The sequence below is a fragment of the Coregonus lavaretus genome, assembly GCF_964263955.1.
Source record: "Coregonus lavaretus genome assembly, chromosome: 8".
Taxonomy (NCBI): Eukaryota; Metazoa; Chordata; class Actinopteri; order Salmoniformes; family Salmonidae; genus Coregonus; species Coregonus lavaretus.
In genome coordinates this window covers 8440221-8467592 of record NC_139995.1, presented here as the reverse complement: position 1 = coordinate 8467592, position 27372 = coordinate 8440221, and the positions used below count along the sequence as shown (strand labels likewise).

The 27372-nt window shown below is 43.9% G+C and overlaps 1 protein-coding gene across 3 annotated transcripts in view; it reads left to right on the top strand.

Annotated features, from left to right (window-relative positions):
* Positions 1-27372, top strand: part of LOC311133593 (diphosphoinositol polyphosphate phosphohydrolase 1) — a 31726-nt gene that overhangs the window by 1013 nt on the left and 3341 nt on the right. The window contains exons 2-5 of one of the 3 annotated variants that reach the window (XM_084167111.1): positions 6939-7049; positions 24502-24546; positions 24659-24743; positions 24865-25002. In XM_084167111.1, coding sequence (XP_084023237.1) covers positions 6939-7049; positions 24502-24546; positions 24659-24743; positions 24865-25002 — 379 coding nt within the window. Of the gene's footprint in view, positions 1-6938; positions 7050-24501; positions 24547-24658; positions 24744-24864; positions 26181-27372 lie in introns of those variants that run through there. The other 2 variants (XM_084167110.1, XM_084167109.1) reach the window with 2 other exon arrangements.

The following is a 27372-nucleotide window of genomic DNA, read 5'->3' as shown; positions in this document are numbered from 1 at the left end:
GGAGCATTAGTAAGTTTGGGCACTGATGTTGGGTGATTGGGCCTGGCTCGCAGTCTGTGTTCCAATTCATCCCAAAGGTGTTAGATGGGGTTGAGGTCAGGGCTCTGTGCAGGCCAGTCAACTTCTTCCACACCGATCTCGACAAACCATTTCTGTATGGACCTTGCTTTGTGCACAGGGGCATTGTCATGCTGAAACAGGAAAGGGCCGTCTCCAAACTGTTGCCACAAAGTTGGAAGCACAGAATTGTCTAGAAAGTCATTGTATGCTGTAGCGTTAAGATTTCCCTTCACTGGAACTAAGGGGCCTAGCCCAAACCATTATTCCATCGCCACAAAACTTTACAGTTCGTACTATGCAGTCAGGCAGGTAGCGTTCTCCTGGCATACGCCAAACCCAGATTCGTCCGTCAGACTGCCAGATGGTGGAGCGTGATTCATTACTCCAGAGAAAGAACGTGTTTCCACTGCTCCAGAGTCCAATGGCGGTGAGCTTTACACCACTCCAGCCGACGCTTGGCATTGCGCATGGTGATCTTAGGCTTGTGTGCTGCTGCTCGGCCATGGAAACCCATTTCATGAAGCTCCCGACAAACAGTTATTGTGCTTACGTTGCTTCCAGAGGCAGTTTGGAACTCTGTAGTGAGTGTTTCAACCGAGGACAGACAATTTTTATGCGCTTCAGCACTCGCCGGTCCCGTTCTATGCACTTGTGTGGCCTGCCACTTCATGGCTGAGCCGTTGTTACTCCCAGATGTTACCGCTTCAAAATAACAGCACTTACAGTTGACTGGGGCAGCTCTAGCAGGGCAGAAATCTGACAAACTGACTTGTTGGAAAGGTGGCATCCTATGATGGTGCCATGTTGAGTCACTGAGTTCTTCAGTAAGGCCATTCTACTGCCAATATTTGTCTATGGAGATTGCATGGCTGTATGCTCGATTTTATACACCTGTCAGCAACGGGTGTGGCTGAAATAGCCGAATCCACTCATTTGAAGGGGTGTCCACATACTTTTGTGTATATATAGTGTATATTGCTACCGCTAGTTAGTATCGTTCTGGTGATAATGGTAACATAGAACACTATGACAATCAATCAATGTTTAGTAGCATTATCAGTGGTTCAAACCTAGTGTCGACTCGTGGCACTAGCCACATTTACTAGATCGATAACTAACTAGATAGCTAGCTAGATATGGGCCTTGCTTAGCTTGCCTGGGAGTCGGACTAGCAACGAGTAACTTTACTGGACCGACCACTAGCTAACCGTGCTTGTGATCAAACTAGCTAGCTACCTACCCACCTACCCCTTCAATATAACGTTAGCTAGCAAATATTCTGATGTGTATAACGTGAAAAGATCTAGCTAGCTAATCTGGATGGCCAGCTAACCTAACCCATAGCATCACTCATATGGCCCATATTATGGATGCCAACTGGGCTATCGACAAGTCACAAGTCACCAAAACCATCTGTCATCACTGGCACTGTCTGTAAAGTTAGTCAATGTGTGTCTCTTGGTTATGCCAGGTAGCTATGGCTATGCATTCATAATACCTAGCTATATGCATTCTTGAAAAAGAATGGCACTGCAATGGATAACTGCTGTTTTATGGGCTTCTGACCAATTCTGCTATTTTGTGTTTCTTTGCGCTGATCTTCACTTATTTTGTGCATAATGTTTCCGCCATCGTTTCCTATACCGGAAAAGAGCTTCTGGACATCAGAACAGCGATAACTAACCTAAGATTTCTACTTCAGTGGGTTGGCGGCGCAGGACATACTGCTCACCCAGACCAGGCCCTAATCCCGAGACTCAGAAAAGGAAAAGACGGTGTAAGAGAGGCCGACACTGCCGAACAAAATACTCCACCTTTTACCGTCCGTTCTATTGGCGTTCGTACAATCACAGGAGAACAAACTGGACGAGCTCCGTTCGAGACTATCCTATCAACGGGAACTGAAGAACTGTAATATCCTATGTTTCTCGGAGTCGTGGCTGAACAAGGACATGGATAATATACACAGAGTTTTCAAAGCATTAAGAACACCTGCTCTTTCCATGACAGACTGAGCAGGTGAAAGCAATGATCCCTTATTGATGTCACTTGTTAAATCCACTTAAATCAGTGTAGATGAAGGGGAGGAGACAGGTTAAAGAATGATTTTTTTAGCCTTGAGACATGGATTGTGTGGCGCAGTGCTAGCTGTGCCACTAGAGATCCTGGTTCAAATCCAGGCTCTATCGTTGTTGGCCCAGCGTCGTCCAGGGTAGGGGAGGGAATGGCCGGCAGGGATGTAGCTCAGTTGATAGAGCATGCAACGCCAGGGTTGTGGGTTCGATTCCCACCGGGGGCCAGTATGATTTTTTTTTTTATAATAATGTATGCACTCACTAAACTGTAAGTCGCTCTGGATCAGAGCGTCTGCTAAATGACTAAAGTGTGTATGTGTGCCATTCAGAGGGTGAATGGGCAAGAAAAAATATTTAAGTGGCTTTAAACGAGGTATGGTAGTAGGTGCCAGATGCACCGGTTTGAGTGTGTGAAGAACTGCAACGCTGCAGGGTTTTTCACGCTCAACAGTTTCCTGTGTTTATCAAGAATGGTCCACCACCCAAAGGACATCCAGCCATCTTGACACAACTGTGGGAAGCATTGGAGTGAACATGGGCCAGCATCCCTGTAGAATGCTTTCGACACCTTGTAGAGTCCATGCCCAGAATAATTATGGCTGTTCTGAGGGCAAAGGGTGGGGGGTGCAACTCAATATTAGGACACTGTTCCTAATGTTTGGTATACTCAGTGTACATCTAGCTGGTTTTTCTATGCATTGTCAAGATCGTACAGCAGCGTCGGGTAAGGATAGCGGGGAAGGATGTGTCTCTTTGTTAGCAACAACTGGTGAGCGATCTCTAATATTAAGGAAGTCTCAAGGTTTTGCTCGCCTGATCTAGAATACCTCATGATAAGACTATACTTTTTACCAATAGTTTTCATATATTTTTCATAGCTGTCAATTTACCACTACAAACGGATGCTGGCACTAAGACCACACTCATCGAGCTGTATAGGGCCATAAGCAAACAAGAAAATGCTCATCCAGAGGCGGCGCTCCTAGTGGCCAGTGATTTGAATGTAAGGAAACTGACATTTGTTTTATCTCATTTCTACTAGCATGTCACCTGTGCAACTAGAGACAAAACTCTAGATCACCTTAACTCCACACAGAAACACATACAAAGCTCTCCCTCGCCCTCCATTTGGCAAATCTGACCATAACTCCTGATTCGTGGTCCTCTGTAGCTCAGCTGGTAGAGCACGGCGCTTGTAACGCCAAGGTAGTGGGTTCGATCCCCGGGACCACCCATACACAAAAATGTATGCACGCATGACTGTAAGTCGCTTTGGATAAAAGCGTCTGCTAAATGGCATATTATATTATAATATTATATTATCCTGCTTACAAGCAAAAACTCAAAACAGGAAGTACCAGTGACGTGCTCAAAACGGAAGTGGTCCGATGAAGCGGATGCTAAGATACAGGACTGTTTCGCTAACACAGACTGGAATATGTTCCGGGATTCATCCGATGACATTGAGGAGTTTATCACATCAGTCACCGGCTTCATTAATAAGTCCATTGACTACGTCATCCCCACAGTGACCGTACATATCCCAACCAGAAGCCATGGATTATGGGTATCATCCACACTGAGCTAAAGGCTAGAGCTGCTGGTTTCAAGGAGCGGGACCCTAATCCGGACACTTATAGCACTCACATCTGTAGCCATGAAATGCTTTGAAAAGCTGGTCATGGCTTACATCAACACCCTCATCCCAGACACCCTTGACCTACTCCAATTTGCATACCGCCCCAAAAGATCCACAGATGACAATCTCTATTGCACTCCACATTGCCCTCTACCACCTGGACAAGAGGGACACCTATTTAAGAATGCTGTTCATTGACTACAGCTCAGCGTTCAACACCATAGTGCCCTCCTAGCACATCACTAAGCTAAAGACCCTGGGACTGAAACCTCCCTCTGCAACTGGATCCTGGACTTTCTGACGGACCTCCCCAGATGGTGAGGGTAGGCAACAACACATCCGCAACCCCCTCAGGCGTGCGTGCTTAGTCCCCTCCTCTACTGCCTGTTCACCCACGATGATGAGATTGCCTATAGGGAGGCGATCAGAGACCTGGCAATGTGGTGAAGACAAAGGAGCTGATCATGGACAACAGGAAACAGGAGCCGCCCCAATTCACATCGACAGGGCTGTGGTGGAGCAGGTCGAGAGCTTCAAGTTCCTTGGTGTCCACATCACTAAGGATATATCATGGTCCACACACACCAACACAGTCGTTTAGAGGGCACAACAACACCTCTTCCTCAGGAGGCTGAAAAGATTTGGCATGGGCCCTCAGATCCTCAAAAAGTTATACAGCTGCACCATTGAGAGCATCTTGACTGGCTGCATCACAGCTTGGTATGGCAACTGCTTGGCATCCAACCGCACGGCGCTACAGGTATGTGCGTATGGCCCAGTACATCACTGGGGCCGAGCTCCCTGCCATCCAGGACCTCTATACCAGGCGATGTCGGAGGAAGGCCCTACAAATGGACAAAGACTCCAGGAACCCAAGTCATAGACTGTTCTCTCTGCTACCTTACGACAAGCGATACCTATGCACCAAGTCTAGAACCAACAGGACCCTGAACAGCTACCCCCGAGCCATAAGACTGCTAAATAGTTAGTCCGGGTAGCTATTAGGTTAACTATCTGCATGACCCTTTTTGCACTAACCTTTTTGACTCATCACATGCGCTGCTTCTACTGTTTATCTATTCTGTTGCCTAGTCACTTTATTCCTAGTTACAGTGCCTTCAGAAAGTATTTACACCCCTTAACTTTTTCCACATTTTGTTGTTAGTCTGAATTTAAAATGTATTACATTTAGATTTTGTGTCACTGATCCACACACAATTTATTAAACATGTAAGGGGTATTAAGTCTCGAGTCAATAAGTATTCTACACCTTTGTTATGGCAAGCCTAAATAACTTCAGATGTAAAAATGTGCTTAACAAGTCAGACAAGTTGCATTGACTAACTCTGTGTGCAATAATGTTGTTTAACATGATTTTTGAAGACTACCCCATCTCTGTACCCTAAACATACAATTATCTGGAAGGTCCCTCGGTCGAGCAGGGAATTTCAAGCACAGATTCAACGACAAAGACCAGGGAGGTTTTCCAAAAATATTCTAAAACATGCATCCTGTTTGGCACTAAATAATACTGCAAAAAATGTGGCAAAGAAATGTAATTTTTGTCCTGAATACAAAGTATTATGTTTGGGGCAAATCTAGCAACACATCAATGAGTACCACGCTTCATATTTTCAAGCATGGTTGTGGCTGCATCATGTTATAGGTATGCTTGTCATTGGCAAGGACTAAGGAGTTTTTTAGGATAAAAAGAAAAGGAATTGAGCTAAGCACAGGCAAAGTCCTAGAGGAAAACCTGGTTCAGTCTGCTTTCCAACACACTGGGAGACAAATCCACCTTTCAACAGGACAATAACCTAAAACGAACTGCCAAATATACACTGGAGTTACTTACCAAGATGGCATTGAATGTTTCTGAGTGGTATAGTTACAGTTTTGACTTAAATCGGTTTGAAAATCTATGGCAAGACTTGAAAATGGCTGTCTAGCAATGATCAACAACAAACTTGACAGAGCTTGAAGAATTTCAAAAAGAATAATCGGCAGATATTGTACAATCCAATTTTGCAAAGCTCTTCGAGATTTACCCAGAAAGACTCATAGCTGTAATCTCTGCCAAAAGTGATAACATTTGACTCATGGGGTTGAAAACGTATCTAATCAAATATATTTGTTTTATTTTCCATTAATGCTTTTTGTATTTTTTTATTTTTACATCGAATTTGGTGTAGATCGTTGACAAATCCATTTTAATCCCACTTTGTAACACAACAAAGTGGAAAAAGTCAAGGGGTGTGAATACTTTCTTAAGGCACTGTATGTACATATATCAAGCTCAATTACCTCGTAGCCCTGCAAATCGACTCGGTACTGCTACCCTGTGTATATAGCCAAGTTATCATTACTCATTGTGCATTTATTACTTTTATTATGTGTTATTACTGTTTTTTATATATTTTTTTAAATTTTTTATTGGTACTTTTTACCCCTTTTTCTCCCCAATTTCGTGATATCCAATTGGTAGTTACAGTCTTGTCCCATCGCTGCAACTCCCATACGGACTCGGGAGAGGCGAAGGTCGAGAGCCATGCGTCCTCCGAAACACAACCCCGCCAAGCCGCACTGCTTCTTGACACACTGCTCACTTAACCCGGGAAGCCAGCCGCACCAATGTGTCAGAGGAAACACCGTACAGCTGGCCACCGACGTCAGCGTGCATGAGCCCGGCCCGCCACAAGGAGTCGCTAGAGTGCGATGGGACAAGGACATCCCAGCCGTCGAAACCCTCCCCTAACCCGGACGACGCTGGGCCAATTGTGCGCCGCCTCATGGGTCTCCCGGTCGCGGCCGGCTGCGACTCAGCCCGGGATCGAACCCAGATCTGTAGTGACGCCTCTAGCACTGAGATGCTGCGCCACTCGGGAGGCCCGTGTTATTACTTTTCTATTACTCTGCATTGTTGGGAAGGACCCGTAAGCATTTCACTGTTACTCTACACCTGTTGTTTATGAAGCATGTGACGAATACAATTTGATTTGATCTGTTATTGAGAATAATATGTCACCTGTAATTTGAATAGGATCGAGATGTTGTCTTCAACTGAGTTGAGAAGTTGTCTCAACAACATGCTCTGCTGTGTTTCCATTGGAACCTGAAACTCTGGATTTGATTGGTGCTCAATGCTGTATCCTCTTTTTCTGCAGGTGCTGTTGGTGAGTAGTAGTCGTCATCCAGACAAGTGGATCGTCCCTGGTGGGGGGATGGAGCCAGAAGAGGAGCCCAATGTAGCGGCAGCACGAGAAGTCTGTGAAGAGGTTAGTTTCTTTCCCTCTCATTTCGTTGACCTTAGCTTAATCATACAAACTACATTCCCACACTGCTCTCAATGCCTGCATTTCAGGGAACCTGTGGTGTTTTTCATAATTGAGATTTGCCGTTGTGACTAGGCTGTGAGGGTCATACTTTGAAAAATAACACATTTTGCCTGCCATTGCTGGTCCCATGCTGTTTACCTTGATAAAGCTTGTGGAAACATGGCTATTGAGATCAACATAGGTCTGGGCGATATGGGCAAAAAATAATATCTCGATTAAAATAAAAACTCTAAATAAGCATTGTTGTACAATTAAATGTCAAATACACTGCATTTCAAACAGTCAGAAATAATGTCGTGAATTTAGGGGCTGTACGTTGTACCCTGATGTCGCGTGTGACAAACTGAGCAATAATTTTTTAGAATCAATGTTCATCTGTATCTTCTCTGCGTGCAATTTGAGCAGTTGAGACATACTGTAAAAAGGGTATTGTTAGAAAGGTTAACTTCTCTATTACAATAAAAAATGTCTCAATGTGTTTGTGTCCATATGACCGACTGTTGGGCCAAACCTCAAATGCAAATAGCGAGTTGAAACCGCTTGTCAGAGAGGAAGAAGTGATTGCTCATCTTTGTAGTGGGTGGCAGGGGGAGGGGCTTGTGTGTGTGTGTGTGTGTGTGTGTGTGTGTGTAAACTGAGAGGAAGAGGCGACGCGAGAGGTTTCACTCTCGCCAAATTCTGTCCAAAATAACGACACCCATTGTTATAGGGCGGAGACATCTCGTCATTATATCCAGATCTCTGGTGTAAATGGGAAGGTGCACACTGCACAGAAGGAGCGAAGGAGACGAGCCCAAAAAGACAACCTGAGAACAATCGGACATAAACGCTCATAAAAACAGAAAATAACAAAAACCTTTATTCTTGAGATACAGGCATTTGTAATATCGCACAAAAAAATTAATTTGTGTTAAATTGATACAGTATCTCACAAAAGTGAGTACACCCCTCACATATTTGTAAATATTTGAGTATATCTTTTCATGTGACAACACTGAAGAAATGACACTTTGCTACAATGTAAAGTAGTGAGTGTACAGCTTGTATAACAGTGTAAATTTGCTGTCCGCTCAAAATAACACAACACACAGCCATTAATGTCTAAACCGCTGGCAACAAAAGTGAGTACACCCCTAAGTGAAAATGTCCAAATTGGGCCCAATTAGCCATTTTCCCTCCCCGGTGTCATGTGACTCGTTAGTGTTACAAGGTCTCAGGTGTGAATGGGGAGCAGGTGTGTTAAATTTGGTGTCATCGCTCTCACTCCCTCATACTGGTCACTGGAAGTTCAACATGGCACCTCATGGCAAAGAACTCTCTGAGGATCTGAAAAAAATAATTGTTGCTCTACATAAAGATGGCCTGGGCTATAAGAAGATTGCCAAGACCCTGAAACTGAGCTGCAGCACGGTGGCCAAGACCATACAGCGGTTTAACAAGACAGGTTCCACTCAGAACAGGCCTCACCATGGTCGACCAAAGAAGTTGAGTGCACATGCTCAGCATCATATCCAGAGGTTGTCTTTGGGGAATAGACGTATGAGTGTTGCCAGCATTGCTGCAGAGGTTGAAGGGGTGGGGGGTCAGCCTGTCAGTGCTCAGACCATACGCCGCACACTGCATCAAATTGGTCTGTATGGCTGTCGTCCCAGAAGGAAGCCTCTTCTAAAGATGATGCACAAGAAAGCCCGCAAACAGTTTGCTGAAGACAAGCAGACTAAGGACATGGATTACTGGAACCATGTCCTGTGGTCTGATGAGACCAAGATAAACGTATTTGGTTCAGATGGTGTCAAGCGTGTGTGGCGGCAACCAGGTGAGGAGTACAAAGACAAGTGTGTCTTGCCTACAGTCAAGCATGGTGGTGGGAGTGACATGGTCTGGGGCTGCATGAGTGCTGCCGGCACTGGGGAGCTTCAGTTCATTGAGGGAACCATGAATGCCAACATGTACTGTGACATACTGAAGCAGAGCATGATCCCCTCCCTTCGGAGACTGGGCCGCAGGGCAGTATTCCAACATGATAACGACCCCAAACACACCTCCAAGACGACCACTGCCTTGCTAAAGAAGCTGAGGGTAAAGGTGATGGACTGGCCAGACCTAAATCCTATTGAGCATCTGTGGGGCATCCTCAAACGGAAGGTGGAGGAGTGCAAGGTCTCTAACATCCACCAGCTCCGTGATGTCGTCATGGAGGAGTGGAAGAGGACTCCAGTGGCAACCTGTGAAGCTCTGGTGAACTCCATGCCCAAGAGGGTTAAGACAGTGCTGGAAAATGATGGTGGCCACACAAAATATTGACACTTTGTGCCCAATTTGGACATTTTCACTTAGGGGTGTACTCACTTTTGTTGCGAGCGAATTAGACATGAATGGCTGTGTGTTGTGTTATTTTGAGGGGACAGCAAATGTACAGAGTGTTATACAAGCTGTACACTCACTACTTTACATTGTAGCAAAGTGTCATTTCTTCAGTGTTGTCACATGAAAAGATATACTCAAATATTTAAAAAAATGTGAGGGGTGTACTCACTTTTGTGAGATACTGTATATCGTCCGGACCTAGCTCAACACATATTATTCTTTGACGTTGGTCAAAGCACATCCACTGTTAGCAATTATCCCGAGCCCTTCTGGGCAGAGCAGTTGGTCTTGATCATACTCTGTTTATGTGTACTGAGAAAGCACATCCACAGTAAACATGCAGCCAAGACTCGTATCCCAGAGTCATGTTACACAGGAGTGTTAAAAGTGCAAAAGGATGTTATACTGAGATTAAACACTGCCCTTTACACGGTGCTGTGGCTGCAGGCCAGACAACCAGCCACAGGCCCAAAAACTAATGCTCAGAAGGAAGGAACATTTCCTATTTTCTATGGAGATAATTTTTGTTTGTTTACATAATGTAGCCCAATCTGTATTTGAACATTTGTCTAATCACTAATTTAACCATGATGATTGAATATGTTCATTTAAACCCAGGGTATTTTTTTGCCCACTGGGGGGGTAAAGAGGGTTTCTCTGTTGCCAAGTAGGGCCTCTTCAACTAAGGCTTAAGTTCCAGAAAATAATATGATAACTTAGCTTTCTGAGATAAGCGTTCCAGAAATTATAGCCTACTTACAAGATTGCATGGAAACTTTGAAAGCATGTAGGCTCCAGACTAATATTTTCCCCTGGTGTCACTGGTGACACTAACGTTTTCAGTTGGTGGCACTAGCCTATGATTTGGTCGCAACCCCCAAAGATTGCAGCGTCACTCAATAGAAAAAATAAGTAATCATCTTTATAAAGTAATTCACAGTGCTTTATTAAAGCTAGAATCCTTATTTGAAACAATGTCGCCCCGCCTCTGTTTTGGTAAAAAGCTGAGGGCTGGGGCTTGAGAAATGTAACCACTCTCAAATTCATAGAGAGAGCTATGCCAAGAGTGTGCAAAGCTGTCATCAAGGCAAAGGGTGGCTATTTGAAGAATCTCAAATATAAAATATATTTTGATTTAACACTTTTTTGGTTACTACATTATTCCATATGTGTTATTTCATAGTTTTGATGTCTTCACTATTATTCTACAATGTAAAAAATAAAGAAAATCTCTTGAATGAGTAGGTGTGTCCAAACTTTTGACTGGTAGTGTATATTTTACTGTTAACATAGAGCTCCAGAATGTTCTTTTGGTCAATAGAGATGGATTTGCCTATCTTTATGTGCACTAATAGGTATCATAGGCAAATCTTGTTGGGGCTAATTCACCACTGAGTAAGTGGAAACTCAAAACGCATCGGCTAGATCACTAACCTTAAACATAATACACACTGCTGCAAGTCATGTGTTCAATATCCTAAAAAACCTTTGCAGTTGTAGCCTAGCCTACTGCCCAATGCGTCCTAAGTACTCGCAATGGCTGTTGCGCAGTTTGCGCACTCCGTATCTCAAAACCATATCAAATATCTTGTTTTTAAAATAATAGCTATAGAGCTAAATATTGAGAGTTCAGAAATAAGAATTATACCTACAGAAAGCAGAGAACCTCCTCTCTTCAACAGTGATGACAGTGACAACAGTAGTTGATTCTAAACCTGTATTTGTTCCGCAATTGGATTTTGAAATGTTATAGTCTACAATCAGAAGGCTTTTTTCCCCTCCCGGAGCGCAGGGGGAGAGGGAGAGTGTCTAGCTCGTCACAGCAGCAGGCCCCAGCAAAACAAGCACAGATTAGGTCAGACTTTCATTACAGGAATCATAAGGATAATGCACATTACTGTTTTAGCCTACTAAAAAAATTGGAAGTTTGGTGTTAGGTGACTATTTAGAATGAGCAGCTCGCACCCCGATGCGATCTATAGTCGCAGTCTGGAGCCCTGCTATGTGGTCCATTTCTGGGAAGGCTGTTTGAATGGAAAATAGCTCCAGATTGTTGATTTAATCATTTGCCAAATCTCCTTTTTTGCCGCTATTTAGTAGTGATTGGGGGGGGGGGGGATAAAGTTATATATCACAATATTCTTTTTGGACAGTATTATATCAATATTTGACTCCAAGTATCGATTTGTAAAAAATTGTATCCCCATATGTAACTGTATCAAATTTCCCCCCAGATTTTTTACCCCCTCAACACTACTAAATACCTAATACCAACATATTTTCAGCACTTTTATTTCACTGACTGATCACAACTCTTTTTCTTATGCTTTCTCTTGTCTCTGCAGCAGACATATAGTGAGCAATATGTTAGAAACATCAAATGGCAATAAAATCGCAGAATCGAATCGCAATACATATCGGTCATTGGATAGGGAATAAAGATTAGACTCACTGTACTCCAGTGTAGGCCTGTTCAGAAATAAACTTTATGGTGGTTCTGGTTGCGATGCCTCAGTGGGTTTGAGTGAGCACACCCTCGGTGGGGATGGAATGGATGGATGCATCTGGTTTTCAGGGGAAATGGAAGAGACCGCTTTTGGGCATTAACCAGTATTTCTGCATTAACAAGATGACACTCCATCTTAACTACTCCTCCACATTTACTGGATTGGTTGAACATTACAGAAGTGAACCTCCCCTGCCTGTCAGGCGTTTCTTCTATGCCTGCTACGTTAGGTTAGACTAAGCAAGATGCTGATTGCTACACTAGGGCTGTGAATTTGATTCCCACATGGTCCACATATGCTATGATAACTATAAAACCGTAGCCTACCTACTAAGATTATATAATAAGCAAGCGCCTTCCAAAAGTTCCCAGTTGATCAAACTGGGAATCGATCCATCTCCAGTGCTGCTGGTTTAAGCGTCTTATTGCACCGTTGTAATGGGTCATAATCCTTGCTAGGTAATTCTGATGACCATTTGACAGGTGACTTATGGCAGGTTGGCATTTATTGGGATGACACGTGTACTGGAGGCAGCTCTGCAGAGTGGTTACTAGCTGGTACAGCTACAAAGTAATAAAATCTGATTTTAAACCTAACCTTAACCATACTGCTAACCCTAATGCCTAACCCTAACCTTTTTTATGATATAGCAGGTTTTGACTTTGCAGCTGGCCCATCGAGCGGATATCACTCAGTTCTGCCTCCAGGAAAAGATTAATGACTATAAACGTCACCTGCTGACTTATGCTAGGTGGTTTGGTGTCTAAATCAAATCAAAGTGTATTGGTCGCGTACACAGTTTTGCAGATGTTAAAGCGGGTGCAGCGAAATGCTTATGTTACTAGCTCCTAACAATGCAGTGTAATGTCAAATGAGTACAGAAATAATACAAATTAAAAAACAAGAAATCTAGAAATGTCATAACGAATCCAATTAACAACCCAAATAGCATTGTAACAGTAACCCAAATGCAATCTATACGTACAGTGCATTCGGAAAGTATTCAGACCCTTCCCCTTTTCCACATTTTATGTTACAGCCTTATTCTAAAATGGATTAAATAAAAACATTTCCTCATCAATCAACACACAATAGCCCATAATAACAAAGCGAAAAAAATGGTTTTTAGATATTTTTGCTAATTTATAAAAAATTAAAAACAGATACCTTTTATAAGTATTCAGACCCTTTGCTATGAGACTTGAAATTGAGCTCAGGTGCCTCCTGTTTCCATTGATCATCTTTGAGATGTTTCTACAACTTGATTTGAGTCCACCTGTGGTAAATTTAATTGATTGGACATGATTTGGAAAGGCACACACCTGTCTATATAAGGTTCCACAGTTGACAGTGCATGACAGACCAAAAACCAAGCCATGAGGTCGAAGGAATTGTCCATAGAGCTCCGAGACAGGATTGTGTCGAGGCACAGATCTGGGGAAGGGTACCTACACATTTCTGCAGCATTGAAGGTCCCAAAGAACACAGTGGCCTTCATCATTCTTAAATGGAAAAAGTTTCGAACCACCAAAAAAGTTGGCCGCCCGTCCAAACTGAGCAATCGGGGGAGAAGGGCCTTGGTCAGGGAGGTGACCAAGAACCCGATGGTCACTCTGCCAGAACTCCAGAGTTCCTCTGTGGAGATGGGAGTACCTTCCAGAAGGACAACCATTTCTGCAGCACTCCACTTTATGGTAAAGTGGCCAGATGGAAGCCACTCCTCAGTAAAAGGCACATGACAGCCCGCTTGGAGTTTGCCTAAAGGACTCTCAGACCATGAGAAACCAGATTCTCTGGTCTGATGAAACAAAGATTGAACTCTTTGGGCTATATGCCAAGCGTCACATCTGGAAGAAACCTGGCACCATCCCTACGGTGAAGCATGGTGGTGGCAGCATCATGCTGTGGAGATGTTTTTCAGCGGCAGGGACAGGGAGACTAGTCAGGATCGAGGGAAAGATGAATGGAGGAAAATACAGAGAGATCCTTGATGAAAACCTGCTCCAGAGCGCTCAGGACCTCAGACTGGTGCGACGGTTCACCTTCCAACATGACAACAACCCTAAGCACACAGCCAAGACAACGCATGAGTGGCTTCAGGACAAGTCTCAATGTCCTTGAGTGGCCCAGCCAGAGCCCGGACTTGAACCTGATCAAATATCTCTGGAGAGACCTGAAAATAGCTGTGCAGCGACACTCCCCATCCAACCTGACAGAGCTTGAGAGGATCTGCAGAGAAGAATGGGAGAAACTCCCCAAATACAGGTGTGCCAAGCTTGTAGCGTCATACCCAAGAAGACTTGAGGCTGTAATCACTGCCAAAGGTGCTTCAACAAAGTACTGAGTAAAGGGTCTGAATACTTATGTAAATGTAATATTTCCGTTTTTTATTAATTTGCAAAAATTTCGAAAAACCTGTTTTTGCTTTGTCATTATTGGGTATTGTGTGTAGATCGAGGGGGGGGGGGACATTTAAATCATTTTAACTTAACAATGTGGAAAAAGTCAAGGAATCTGAATACTTTATGAATGCACTGTCGACAGTATGGACAGTATGTGAATAGAAAAGGTGTGTACAGCAGTAGTTATATAGGATGAGCCTTGACTAGAATACAGTATATACATATGAAGTGGGTAAAACAGTATGTAGACATTATTAAAGTGACCATTGTTCAATGACTATGTACGTAGGGTAGCAGTCTGGTGCAGGGTAGAGTACCGGGTGGTAGCCGGCTAGTGACAGTGTCTGAGGTTCAGGGCAGGGTACTGTTTAACAGTCTAGTGGCCTGGAGATAGAAGCTGTTTATCAATTTCCTTCTAGATGCTAGCGGGGTGAACAGGCTGTGGCTCAGGTGGCTAAGGTCCTTGATTATATTTTTGGCCTTCCTGTGACACTGGGTGTCTGGGTGTCTGGAGAGCAGGCAGTGTGCCTCCGATGATGCGTTGGGCTGACTGCACTACTAGGGCTGTGGTGGTCATGACATTTTGCCAGCCGGTTATTGTCATGCAAAATGACCATTAATTAACATAAACACGTTTAGCATCGCCTTTGGAACATCTACATAAAGAAAAGTATAATAAATCCATTTAATATACGCCACAATAAATCCATGATCTAGTTAATTTAGCAGGCAAGATATGCTTATAAATCCCCTGCCGTTATTCTATCATTTTATAGTAAGAAGAATATATACTGAACAAAAATCGGGCTGAAATAAAAGATCCCCCAGAAATTTTCCATACGTACAAAAACCTTATTTTTCTCACATTTTGTGCACAAATTTGTTTAAATCCCTATTGGTGAGCATTTCTCCTTTCCCAGATAATCCATCCACCTGACAGGTGTGGCATATCAAGAAGCTGATTTAAACAGCATGATCATTACACAGGTGCACCTTGTGCTGGGGACAATAAAAGGCCACTCCTAAAATGTGCAGTTTTGTCACACAACACAATGCTACAGATGTCTTACTACAGGAATGTCCACCAGAGCTATTGCCAGAGAATTGAATTGAATTTCTCTACCATAAGCCACCTCCAACGTCGTTGTAGAGAATTTGGCAGACCACGTGTAACCACGCCAGCCCAGGACCTTCACATCTGGCTTCTTCACCTGCGAGATCGTCCGAGACCAGCCACCCGGACAACTGATGAAACTGAGGAATATTTCTGTCTGTAATAAAGCCCTTTTGTGGGGAAAAACTCATTCTGATTGGCTGGGTCTGGTTCCCCAGTGGATGGGCCTAAATGAATTTATTTCAATTGATTGATTTCCTTATATGATCTGTAACTCAGTAAAATCGATGAAATTGTTGCATGTTGCGTTTTATAATTTTGTTCAGTATACATATCCCAACCAGAAGCCATGGATTACAGGCAACATTCGCACTGAGCTAAAGGCTAGAGCTGCCGCTTTCAAGGAGCGGTACACTAATCCGGATGCTTATAAGAAATCCAGCAAACAGGCAAAGCGTCAATACAGGACTAAGATTGAATCCTACTACATCGGCTGTGACGCTCGTCGGATGTGGCAGGGCTTGCAAACTATTACAGTTTACAAAGGGAAATGGTAGCACTTTGACACCCAGTGCCATAACACGTTATGACAAGGTCATAACCATGTCATATGTCATAACAGCTGACATAACTTGTCATAATATGGTCATAACCCATATATTTACACCTGTTGTGACATATTGCGTTATTTTATGACTGGTTGTAACACCTACATAAGTCTCAAAACCCACACTTATTCAACTTTTATGTTTTCCCTGCCAAGAAGTTTCCTTTAGTTTTGAAAGTTTGTTTCTTAAATCCTTTGTTGTTGTAAGAAACTAGCTCCCTGGTATACAGAAAATACCCGAGCTTTGAAGCAAGCTTCCAGGAAATTGGAACGGAAATGGCGCCACACCAAACTGGAAGTCTTCCGACTAGCTTGGAAAGACAGTACCGTGCAGTACCGAAGAGCCCTCACTGCTGCTCGATCATCCTACTTTTCCAAATTAATCGAGGAAAATAAGAACAATCCAAAATTTCTTTTTGATACTGTTGCAAAGCTAACTAAAAAGCAGCATTCCCCAAGAGAGGATGGTTTTCACTTCAGCAGTGATAAATTCATGAACTTCTTTGAGGAAAAGATCATGACCATTAGAAAGCAAATTACGGACTCCTCTTTGAATCTGCGTATTCCTCCAGGGCTTAGCTGTCCTGGATCTGCACAGCTCTGCGAGGGCCTGGGATCGGGAGAGACACTTAAGTGTTTTAGTACTATATCTCTTGACACAATGATGAAAATAATCATGGCCTCTAAACCTTCAAGCTGCATACTGGATCCTATTCCTACTAAACTGCTGAAGGAGCTGCTTCCTGTGCTTGGCCCTCCTATGTTGAACATAATAAACAGCTCTCTATCCACCGGATGTGTACCAAACTCACTAAAAGTGGCAGTGATAAAGCCTCTCTTGAAAAAGCCAAACCTTGACCCGGAAAATATAAAAAACTATCGGCCAATATCGAATCTTCCATTCCTCTCAAAAATTTTAGAAAAAGCTGTTGCGCAGCAACTCACTGCCTTTCTGAAGACAAACAATGTATACGAAATGCTTCAGTCTGGTTTTAGACCCCATCATAGCACTGAGACTGCACTTGTGAAGGTGGTAAATGACCTTTTAATGGCGTCAGACCGAGGCTCTGCATCTGTCCTCGTGCTACTAGACCTTAGTGCTGCCTTTGACACCATCGATCACCACATTCTTTTGGAGAGACTGGAAACCCAAATTGGTCTACACGGACAAGTTCTGGCCTGGTTTAGATCCTACCTGTCGGAAAGATATCAGTTTGTCTCTGTGAATGGTCTGTCCTCCGACAAATCAACTGTACATTTCGGTGTTCCTCAAGGTTCCGTTTTAGGACCACTATTGTTTTCACTATATATTTTACCTCTTGGGGATGTTATTCGAAAACATAATGTTAACTTTCACTGCTATGCGGATGACACACAGCTGTACATTTCAATGAAGCATGGTGAAGCCCCAAAATTGCCCTCGCTAGAAGCCTGTGTTTCAGACATAAGGAAGTGGATGGCTGAAAACTTTTTACTTTTAAACTCGGACAAAACAGAGATGCTTGTTCTAGGTCCCAAGAAACAAAGAGATCTTCTGTTAAATCTGACAATTCATCTTGATGGTTGTAAAGTCGTCTCAAATAAAACTGTGAAGGACCTAGGCGTTACTCTTGACCCTGATCTCTCTTTTGACGAACATATCAAGACTGTTTCAAGGACAGCTTTTTTCCATCTACGTAACATTGCAAAAATCAGAAATTTTCTGTCCAAAAATGATGCAGAAAAATTAATCCATGCATTTGTTACTTCTAGATTAGACTACTGCAATGCTCTATTTTCCGGCTACCCGGATAAAGCACTAAATAAACTTCAGTTAGTGCTAAATACGGCTGCTAGAATCCTGACTAGAACCAAGAAATTTGATCATATTACTCCAGTGCTAGCTTCCCTACACTGGCTTCCTGTTAAGGCAAGGGCTGATTTCAAGGTTTTACTGTTAACCTATAAAGCGTTACATGGGCTTGCTCCTACCTATCTTTCCGAGTTGGTCCTGCCGTACATACCAATACGTACGCTACGGTCACAAGACGCAGGCCTCCTAATTGTCCCTAGAATTTCTAAGCAAACAGCGGGAGGCAGGGCTTTCTCCTATAGATCTCCATTTTTATGGAACAGTCTGCCTACCCATGTGAGAGACGCAGACTCGGTCTCAACCTTTAAGTCTTTACTGAAGACTTATCTCTTCAGTAGGTCATATGATTGAGTGTAGTCTGGCCCAGGAGTGTGAAGGTGAACGGAAAGGCTGGAGCAACGAACAGCCCTTGCTGTCTCTGCCAGGCCGGTTCCCCTCTCCACTGGGGTTCTCTGCCTCTAACCCTGTTGCAGGGGCTGAGTCACTGGCCTGCTGGTGCTCTTTCATGCCGTCCCTGGGAGGGGTACGTCAATTGAGTGGGTTGAGTTACTGACGTGATCTTCCTGTCTGGGTTGGCGACCCCCCCCCCCCCTTGGTTTGTGCTGTGGTGGAGACCTCTGTGGGCTATACTCGGCCTTGTCTCAGGATTGTAAGTTGGTGGTTGGGGATATCCCTCTAGTGGTGCGGGGGCTGTGCTTTGGCGGAGTGGGTGGGGTTATATCCTTCCTGTTTGGCCCTGTCCGGGGGTTTCTTCGGATGGGGCCACAGTGTCTCCGGACCGCTCCTGTCTCAGCCTCCAGTATTTATGCTGCAGTAGTTTATGTGTCGGGGGGCTGGGGTTAGTTGGTTATACCTGGAGTACTTCTCCTGTCTTATCCAGTGTCCTGTGTGAATTTAAGTATGCTCTCTCTAATTCTCTCGTTCTCTCTTTCTCTCTGAGAACCTGAGCCCTAGGACCATACGTCAGGACTACCGGGCATGATGACACCCTGCTGCCCCCAGTCCGCCTGGCCTTGCTGCTATTCCAGTTTCAACTGTTCTGCCTGCGGCTACGAAACCCCTACCTGTCCCAGACCTGCTGTTTTCAACTCTAAATGATCGGCTATGAAAAGCCAACTGAGAGACCTGAGCCCTAGGACCATACGTCGGGACTACCGGCCGTGGTGACTCCTTGCTATCCCCAGTCCGCCTGGCCTTGCTGCTATTCCAGTTTAAACTGTTCTGCCTGCGGTTATGGAACCCCTACCTGTCCCAGACCTGCTGTTTTAAACTCTAATGATCGGCTATGAAAAGCCAACTGAGATTTATTCCTGATTATTATTTGACCATGCTTGTCACTTATGAACATTTTTGAACATCTTGGCATGGTTCTGTTATAATCTCCACCCGGCACAGCCAGAAGAGGACTGGCCACCCCTCATAGCCTGGTTCCTCTCTAGGTTTCTTCCTAGGTTTTGCCTTTCTAGGGAGTTTTTCCTAGCCACCGTGCTTCTACACCTGCATTACTAGCTGTTTGGGGTTTTAGGCTGGGTTTCTGTACAGCACTTCGAGATATTAGCTGATGTAAGAAGGGCTATATAAAATAAAATTGATTGAAAATTGATTGATTGTAATGAATTCTTTACGGTCATGTTTTTTTTGCATCATATTTTAAATAACTTGTAGAAAATACACTTTGACACTGTCATGAAGCATTATGACCATCCTGTGTCACTTTACTTAGACTAAGAAAATGCACATTATGACACTGTCAAGAAGCATTATGACTATCATAGTCATATAAGCCAGAAAGGCCTATCACGTACCTGCCCTTATATCAGTCAAAAAGAGGGTGTCTTGTCCTGCTCCTGAAATCTGCTCCTGCATTCATCCCAGTCATCAGCAACAGAGCATTGGGGTAGGTGCATGTCTGACATCAATGTGTGTGCAATCACATTGATAACTTAATATAGTCAATAAAATAACAAATGATATAACATGAACATACTGTTGACAAGTAGGCTATGGTGTAATGGAATGTTTTGTCTTGTGTGGTTGGTTTTGTGGGTTTTGACACTCTTATGTAGGTTTCATAACCAGCCATAAAATAACTACCGTGGTAGGTTTTGTGAGTTTACACTCTTATTTTATGGCTGTTTATGACACCTACATAACGCAGTGTGTCACAACAGGTCTAAAAATGTGCGTGCTTAGTCCCCTCCTGTACTCCCTGTTCACCCAAGACTGTGTGGCCACACACGACTCCAACACCATCATTAAGTTTGCCGACAACACAACGGTGGTAGACCTGATCACCAACGACGATGAGTGTGATGCCAGGACAACAACCTCTCCCTCAACGTGAGAAAGACAAAGGAGCTGATCGTGGACTACAGGAAACAGAGGGCCGAGCACGCCCCCATTCACATTGATAGGGCTGTAGTGGAGCGGGTCGAGAGCTTCAAGTACCTTGGTGTCCACATCACTAAGGACCTTTCATGGTCCAAACACACCAAGACAGTTGTGAAGAGGGCACAACAATGCCTATTCCCCCTCTGGAGGCTGAAATTCTTCAGATCCTCAAAAAGTTTTATACAGTTGCACCATCGAGAACATCCTGACTTGTTGCATCACCGCTTGGTGTGGCAACTGCTTGGCATCCGACCGCAAGGCACTACAGAGGGTGCTTCCTGCCATCCAGGACCATACCAGGCGGTGTCAGAGGAAGGTCCTCCGGTACTGGAGCGCCAAGTCTGGGACCAAAAGGCTCCTTAACAGCTTCTACCCTCAAGCCATAAGACTGCTGAACAGTTAATCGAATGGCTACCCAGACTATTTGCATTGACCCTCTTATTTTATCATTATAATGTATAATTTTTTGCACTGACTGTCTTGCACAGGCTCTATGCACACTCACTGGACTCTAACCACATACTACACTGACACTCCAACACACACACATGGACACACACACAAAACACACATGCATATTGATGCCAGACACACACATACATTCACCTTCGTTCACACTCTTTACATATTCTGCTGCTACTCTGTTTATTATTTATGCATTGTCACTTTACCCGTACCCCTGCACATTGACTCGGTACCGGTACCCATTGTATATAGCCTCATTATTGTTATTTTATTGTGTTACTATTTTCCTTTAGTTTATTTGGCACATTTTCCTTACTTACTCTGCATTGTTGGTTAAGGGTTCGTAAGTACGCTTTTCACGGTAAGGTCTACTATACCTGTTGTATTCGGCGCATGTGACAAATACAATTTCATTTGATTTAATGAATCAAATCAAATCAAATCAAATTTTATTGGTCACATGCGCCGAATACAACAGGTGCAGACATTACAGTGAAATGCTTACTTACAGCCCTTAACCAACAGTGCATTTATTTTAAACAAAAAAAGTAAGAATAAAACAACAACAAAAAAAGTGTTGAGAAAAAAAGAGCAGAAGTAAAAATAAAGTGACAGTAGGGAGGCTATATATACAGGGGGGTACCGTTGCAGAGTCAATGTGCGGGGGCACCGGCTAGTTGAGGTAGTTGAGGTAATATGTACATGTGGGTAGAGTTAAAGTGACTATGCATAAATACTTAACAGAGTAGCAGCAGCGTAAAAAGGATGGGGTGGGGGGGCAGTGCAAATAGTCCGGGTAGCCATGATTAGCTGTTCAGGAGTCTTATGGCTTGGGGGTAGAAGCTGTTGAGAGGTCTTTTGGACCTAGACTTGGCACTCCGGTACCGCTTGCCGTGCGGTAGCAGAGAGAACAGTCTATGACTAGGGTGGCTGGAGTCTTTGACAATTTTGAGGGCCTTCCTCTGACACCGCCTGGTATAGAGGTCCTGGATGGCAGGAAGATTTGCCCCAGTGATGTACTGGGCCGTACGCACTACCCTCTGTAGTGCCTTGCGGTCGGAGGCCAAGCAGTTGCCATACCAGGCGGTGATGCAACCAGTCAGGATGCTCTCCATGGTGCAGCTGTATAATTCTTTGAGGATCTGAGGACCCATGCCAAATCTTTTTAGTCTCCTGAGGGGGAATAGGCTTTGTCGTGCCCTCTTCACGACTGTCTTGGTGTGTTTGGACCATGATAGTTCGTTGGTGATGTGGACACCAAGGAACTTGAAGCTCTCAACCTGTTCCACTACAGCCCCGTCGATGAGAATGGGGGCGTGCTCAGTCCTCTTTTTTTTTCCTGTAGTCCACAATCATCTCCTTTGTCTTGGTCACGTTGAGGGAGAGGTTGTTGTCCTGGCACCACACGGCCAGATCTCTGACCTCCTCCCTATAGGCTGTCTCATCATTGTCGGTGATCAGGCCTACCACTGTTGTGTCGTCGGCAAACTTAATGATGGTGTTGGAGTCGTGCCTGGCCATGCAGTCATGGGTGAACAGAGAGTACAGGAGGGGACTGAGCACGCACCCCTGAGGGGCCCCCGTGTTGAGGATCAGTGTGGCAGATGTGTTGTTACCTACCCTTACCACCTGGGGGCGGCCCGTCAGGAAGTCCAGGATCCAGTTGCAGAGGGAGGTGTTTAGTCCCAGGATCCTTAGCTTAGTGATGAGCTTAGAGGGCACTATGGTGTTGAATGCTGAGCTGTAGTCAATGAATAGCATTCTCACGTAGGTGTTCCTCTTGTCCAGGTGGGAAAGGGCAGTGTGGAGTGCGATAGAGATTGCATCATCTGTGGATCTGTTGGGGCGGTATGCAAATTGGAGTGGGTCTAGGGTTTCTGGGATTATGCTGTTGATGTGAGCCATGACCAGTCTTTCAAAGCACTTCATGGCTACAGACATCAGTGCTACGGGTCGGTAGTCATTTAGGCAGGTTATCTTAGAGTTCTTGGGCACGGGGACTATGGTGGTCTGCTTGAAACATGTTGGTATTACAGACTCAGTCAGGGACATGTTGAAAATGTCAGTGAAGACACTTGCCAGTTGGTCAGCACATGCTCGGAGTACACGTCCTGGTAATCCGTCTGGCCCTGCGGCCTTGTGAATGTTGACCTGCTTAAAAGTCTTACTCACATCGGCTACGGAGAGCGTGATCACATAGTCATCCGGAACAGCTGGTGCTCTCATGCATGCTTCAGTGTTGCTTGCCTCGAAGCGAGCATAGAAGTGTTTTAGCTCGTCTGGTAGGCTTGTGTCACTGGGCAGCTCTGGGCAGTCTTCCACTCTGTTTCAACCTGTTGTTGAACTTCTTTCTTCAACTTGATCATCGCAGTGAGGTCCAACATTGTAACCTAACAGTGAATTTTAAAAGGATGATACTGTTTTGATGATAAGTGTTTGTGATTTTCGATTGCATTTGCATTGATGTCAGAGTGATTTAGAGGGACAATAGAGCACTGAGTAGCAGACCGTTAGTGATCTGACGGTCATTAGCGAGTTGGGTACTACCAACACATCAGCCCCATTCATGTACAGAGCGCATAGGAGGAGATTACTGTGACTCAACAGTCAATGGAATTTAACTGCGGTCATAACTGCTGGTGTGGCAGTAATACAGTCACCGCAACAGCCCGATGCACTACCCTCTGGAGAGCCCTGCGGTTGCGGGCGGTGCAATTCCCGTACCATGCAGTAATACAGCCTGACGGGATGCTCTCGATGGTGCATCTGTAGAAGTTTGTGAGGTCTGAACAGACATAGGAGCAGGTTAAGGGTTATGCATAGTACCTTGTATCAGTGTCCCCAGCCACTCATCCAGTCAACTGACCTGACCCGGTGGAGGCTAAATAGACTGGAATGCAGCTCTACGGCTCATGTTCTTCGCTCATGTTCTCATTATTATATGGACAGGGTGGCCATTTTGAGTAGAGGAGGTGGTTGATATGGAGAAGGTGGCCATTTTGAGTAGAGGTGGTTGAGGTTTGCTTCTTAAACAAACAATGATTAGGCCTAGGCTATCCAAACCCTGCCTATTCTCCAGTCACCCCAGTGGTGGTATTCCCCATATGATCTGGTTGAAGGCATGAAGGATGTGGGATTGATACTGGGGTATATACTGGTATACTGACTACGGAGTCCCAAGTTTATTAATAGGCTGAAACTGAAACCTGAAGAAGATACTAGACGATGCCAGCAGTACGCACCAGAGCAGCAGCCAAAGCTTATGACCAATGGGACCCGCACCTGCTGGCACAACCATCAGGGGAAAACATGGCCTTCCAAGGCAGTCTGCAGTTCTTTGGACCACTGCTCTGGAATAAGCTGGACTTATCCACACGGCAGCTAGCATGTCCGCCTTCAAAAGAGCTGTACACAAATCTAGTCGGATATGTGAGCGTAGTTTTTTATTTATGGTACTGTGTATGATGTGTGTGGTTCTGTGTATGCTGTTTTTATCTAGTCAACATTTATGTGATGTGTATGTTTTTATTAATTATATGGAACCCAGGACTGCCTGGAAAACAGTGGCAATTTTTAGTGGACTATTTGGCTAAATAAAATGAAAATGTATCTAAAACTGGCCCAGTACCCCTCACCATCTGTGTTTTTGTGTTTTGATTCGCTTCCTTGTTTTTTGTTATTCAACAGGCAGGTGTGAAGGGAACTTTAGGTCGCCTAGTTGGAATATTTGAGGTGAGTTTGTTATGACATGCTTAGGCATGCTAAAGCTTGTTTGGGAGTGGAGAGAAAATATAGACTTTGTTCAGAATTTTTTTATAAAAAAGGTCAAAACTGTATCTTACAGAACCGAGAGAGGAAACACAGAACCTACGTCTACATTCTTATCGTAACTGAGGTCCTGGAGGATTGGGAGGACTCAGTCAACATTGGTGAGTGGCTTTCATTTCAATCTGATTATACTACATTGTTTGAATTCTGGCTATAGATGCCTCTCATGTCTGTCTTTCTTAACTTGTGCCACAATTGTGTCGGTTCTTGTTTCTTTAACAGGGAGAAAAAGGGATTGGTTTAAAATAGACGATGCAATACAAGTGTTGCAGTGTCACAAGCCTGTGCAGGCCACATACTTCGAGCCTCTCAAGGAGGGTTGCCTGACCAGCAACGGGACGCCCCTGGTGGCCACGATAGGTGGAGACCTCTCACCCACCTACAACATCAACCAGAGCTCCGTGTCGGGTATCAGATAACTAAAACACAACGCTGACACAACCCCAGGAGCTCTTGCCACCACTCTCGCTCTTACTTCTATTCAATTTTATTTTGTTTTTTTTGTCTCAAATAATATGGTTTGCCTTGCCAAATCTTTTGTGCCAGAATTGTGGTGCAGACTTGACAAGGGTTGAATGAAGATTCTGAAACACTTTGTAAATGTAATTTTTGACCCCTTGTTCTTTTCGTTTTATTGAGAATTGCATGAAGCATCCCTCACTCCCTCATTCTCCTACCTTTACACACACAGCGTGGTGTTTATTGAATGCAAGAACTACTTTTTACTGTTGTGGTGTATATACTTAGTGCTTAAGCTCAATGCTTTCAGTGGTCTTTTTAATGTCTCCTCTTTTGGTTATTGTCTGTGTATGATTGTGCCCAAGAGCGTGTTTTCCCTCTTTTAAGGATAGGAAATGTTCTCTGTATATGATTAGACAGAGTTGTAGGAAGTGACTTGTTTTGCATGAGCACTGGCTATGTTTGTCTTGCACATTGGGGTGACCTGATACAGATTGTGCAGCAGATAGTCTGCGGTGGTAACTAAGGTCTTTGAATTCTTTTCATTTAGCTCCGCATTGTGGTTCTTGGTGTTAATATCTCGCAGGTTTCATCAGAAAGACAAGGCCCTTTTCCACATTTATGACCCGATTTGTCAAGTAGCCTATACATTTTCCCTTGGTCTGGAAGCTAGCTAGCCATTTCAATATTCATTTTAGGCAGAAAATATATAGAAATAATGTCTACTCAACTAAATATGTAGCCCAGTCCCCTTTTTTGGTGAGTTTCCATTGAGGATTTACCCTGGTGTTTTACCCAATAGACTGAGACCCGTTTTTTAACGGTCTCATAGTCTGTTGGTAGTGGTTCACTACAGACACCGAAACAGTTAGCAGATCCCCCTACCGACCAAAGTTATCCGTTTATAATTTGGAATTGCATGGTGTGAACAACTGCAGTCTTCCTCCATTTATTAATTGCCTTCACCCAACACATACCACCTTTTATCCAATTTTCAAATTCTCACCCCTTACTTTAACCTCCGTTTTATAGCAGATGTTTACATTGTGTTCACTTTTCAGTAAAAATGTTTTACCCTTTTTTAGTATTGGAATCTGCATCCCCAAAACAAACACTCAAACACCTGCTTGATATTGAAAGTAATTGAATCTAAAATGCTGTCTTTGGCAAGATGCAGAACAAACAAACAAGCCTTGTACAGTTTGAGACCTTGTTTTTAACATGTAAAAATGCTTTTGAATACTAGTTTTATTTTTTTATTTTTTACATCTGGCAAGTCTCTCTAGCCAACCTGCGATACTTGCCTTAGATGTGGCATGGAGCAGCTGGCTCAATACTGTGAAACTGGAGGCCCTGTAGATAGCATGTAAGACGTTTTATTGTAAATGGTTTATTTCTGTATAGATCAAAGGTGAAAACAGTTTCTCTGATGCATTTGTGAGTGCTATATTTTGCTCAACCATGGCTGTAGAGTTGACTCGATCCCTAAACAAAGGGTGGCGTTGGCTTTGTAAGTTTTGTTGACGAGTTGCTTTGATACACAGTACATGCTCCCGAGTGGCGCAGCGGTCTAAGGCACTGCATCTCAGTGCTTGAGGCGTCACTACAGACTCCCTGGTTCGATTCCAGGCTGTATCACAACCGGCTGTGATTGGGAGTCCCATAGGGCAGTGCACAATTGGCCCAGCGTCGTCCGGGTTTGGCCGGTGTAGGCCGTCATTGTAAATAAGAATTTGTTCTTAACTGACTTGCCTAGTTAAATAAAGGTTAAATAAATAAATAAATGTTAAGGCTAAAGAACAAGTAAATGTTGCTGGCTTTGTATGGGGGGGGGGGTGAAGAGAAGACCCCATTTATCACGAATGATACAGTGGGGGGAAAAAGTATTTAGTCAGCCACCAATTGTGCAAGTTCTCCCACTTAAAAAGATGAGAGAGGCCTGTAATTTTCATCATAGGTACACGTCAACTATGACAGACAAATTGAGAAAAACTTTTCCAGAAAATCACATTGTAGGATTTTTTATGAATTTATTTGCAAATTATGGTGGAAAATAAGTATTTGGTCACCTACAAACAAGCAAGATTTCTGGCTCTCACAGACCTATAACTTCTTCTTTAAGAGGCTCCTCTGTCCTCCACTCGTTACCTGTATTAATGGCACCTGTTTGAACTTGTTATCAGTATAAAAGACACCTGTCCACAACCTCAAACAGTCACACTCCAAACTCCACTATGGCCAAGACCAAAGAGCTGTCAAAGGACACCAGAA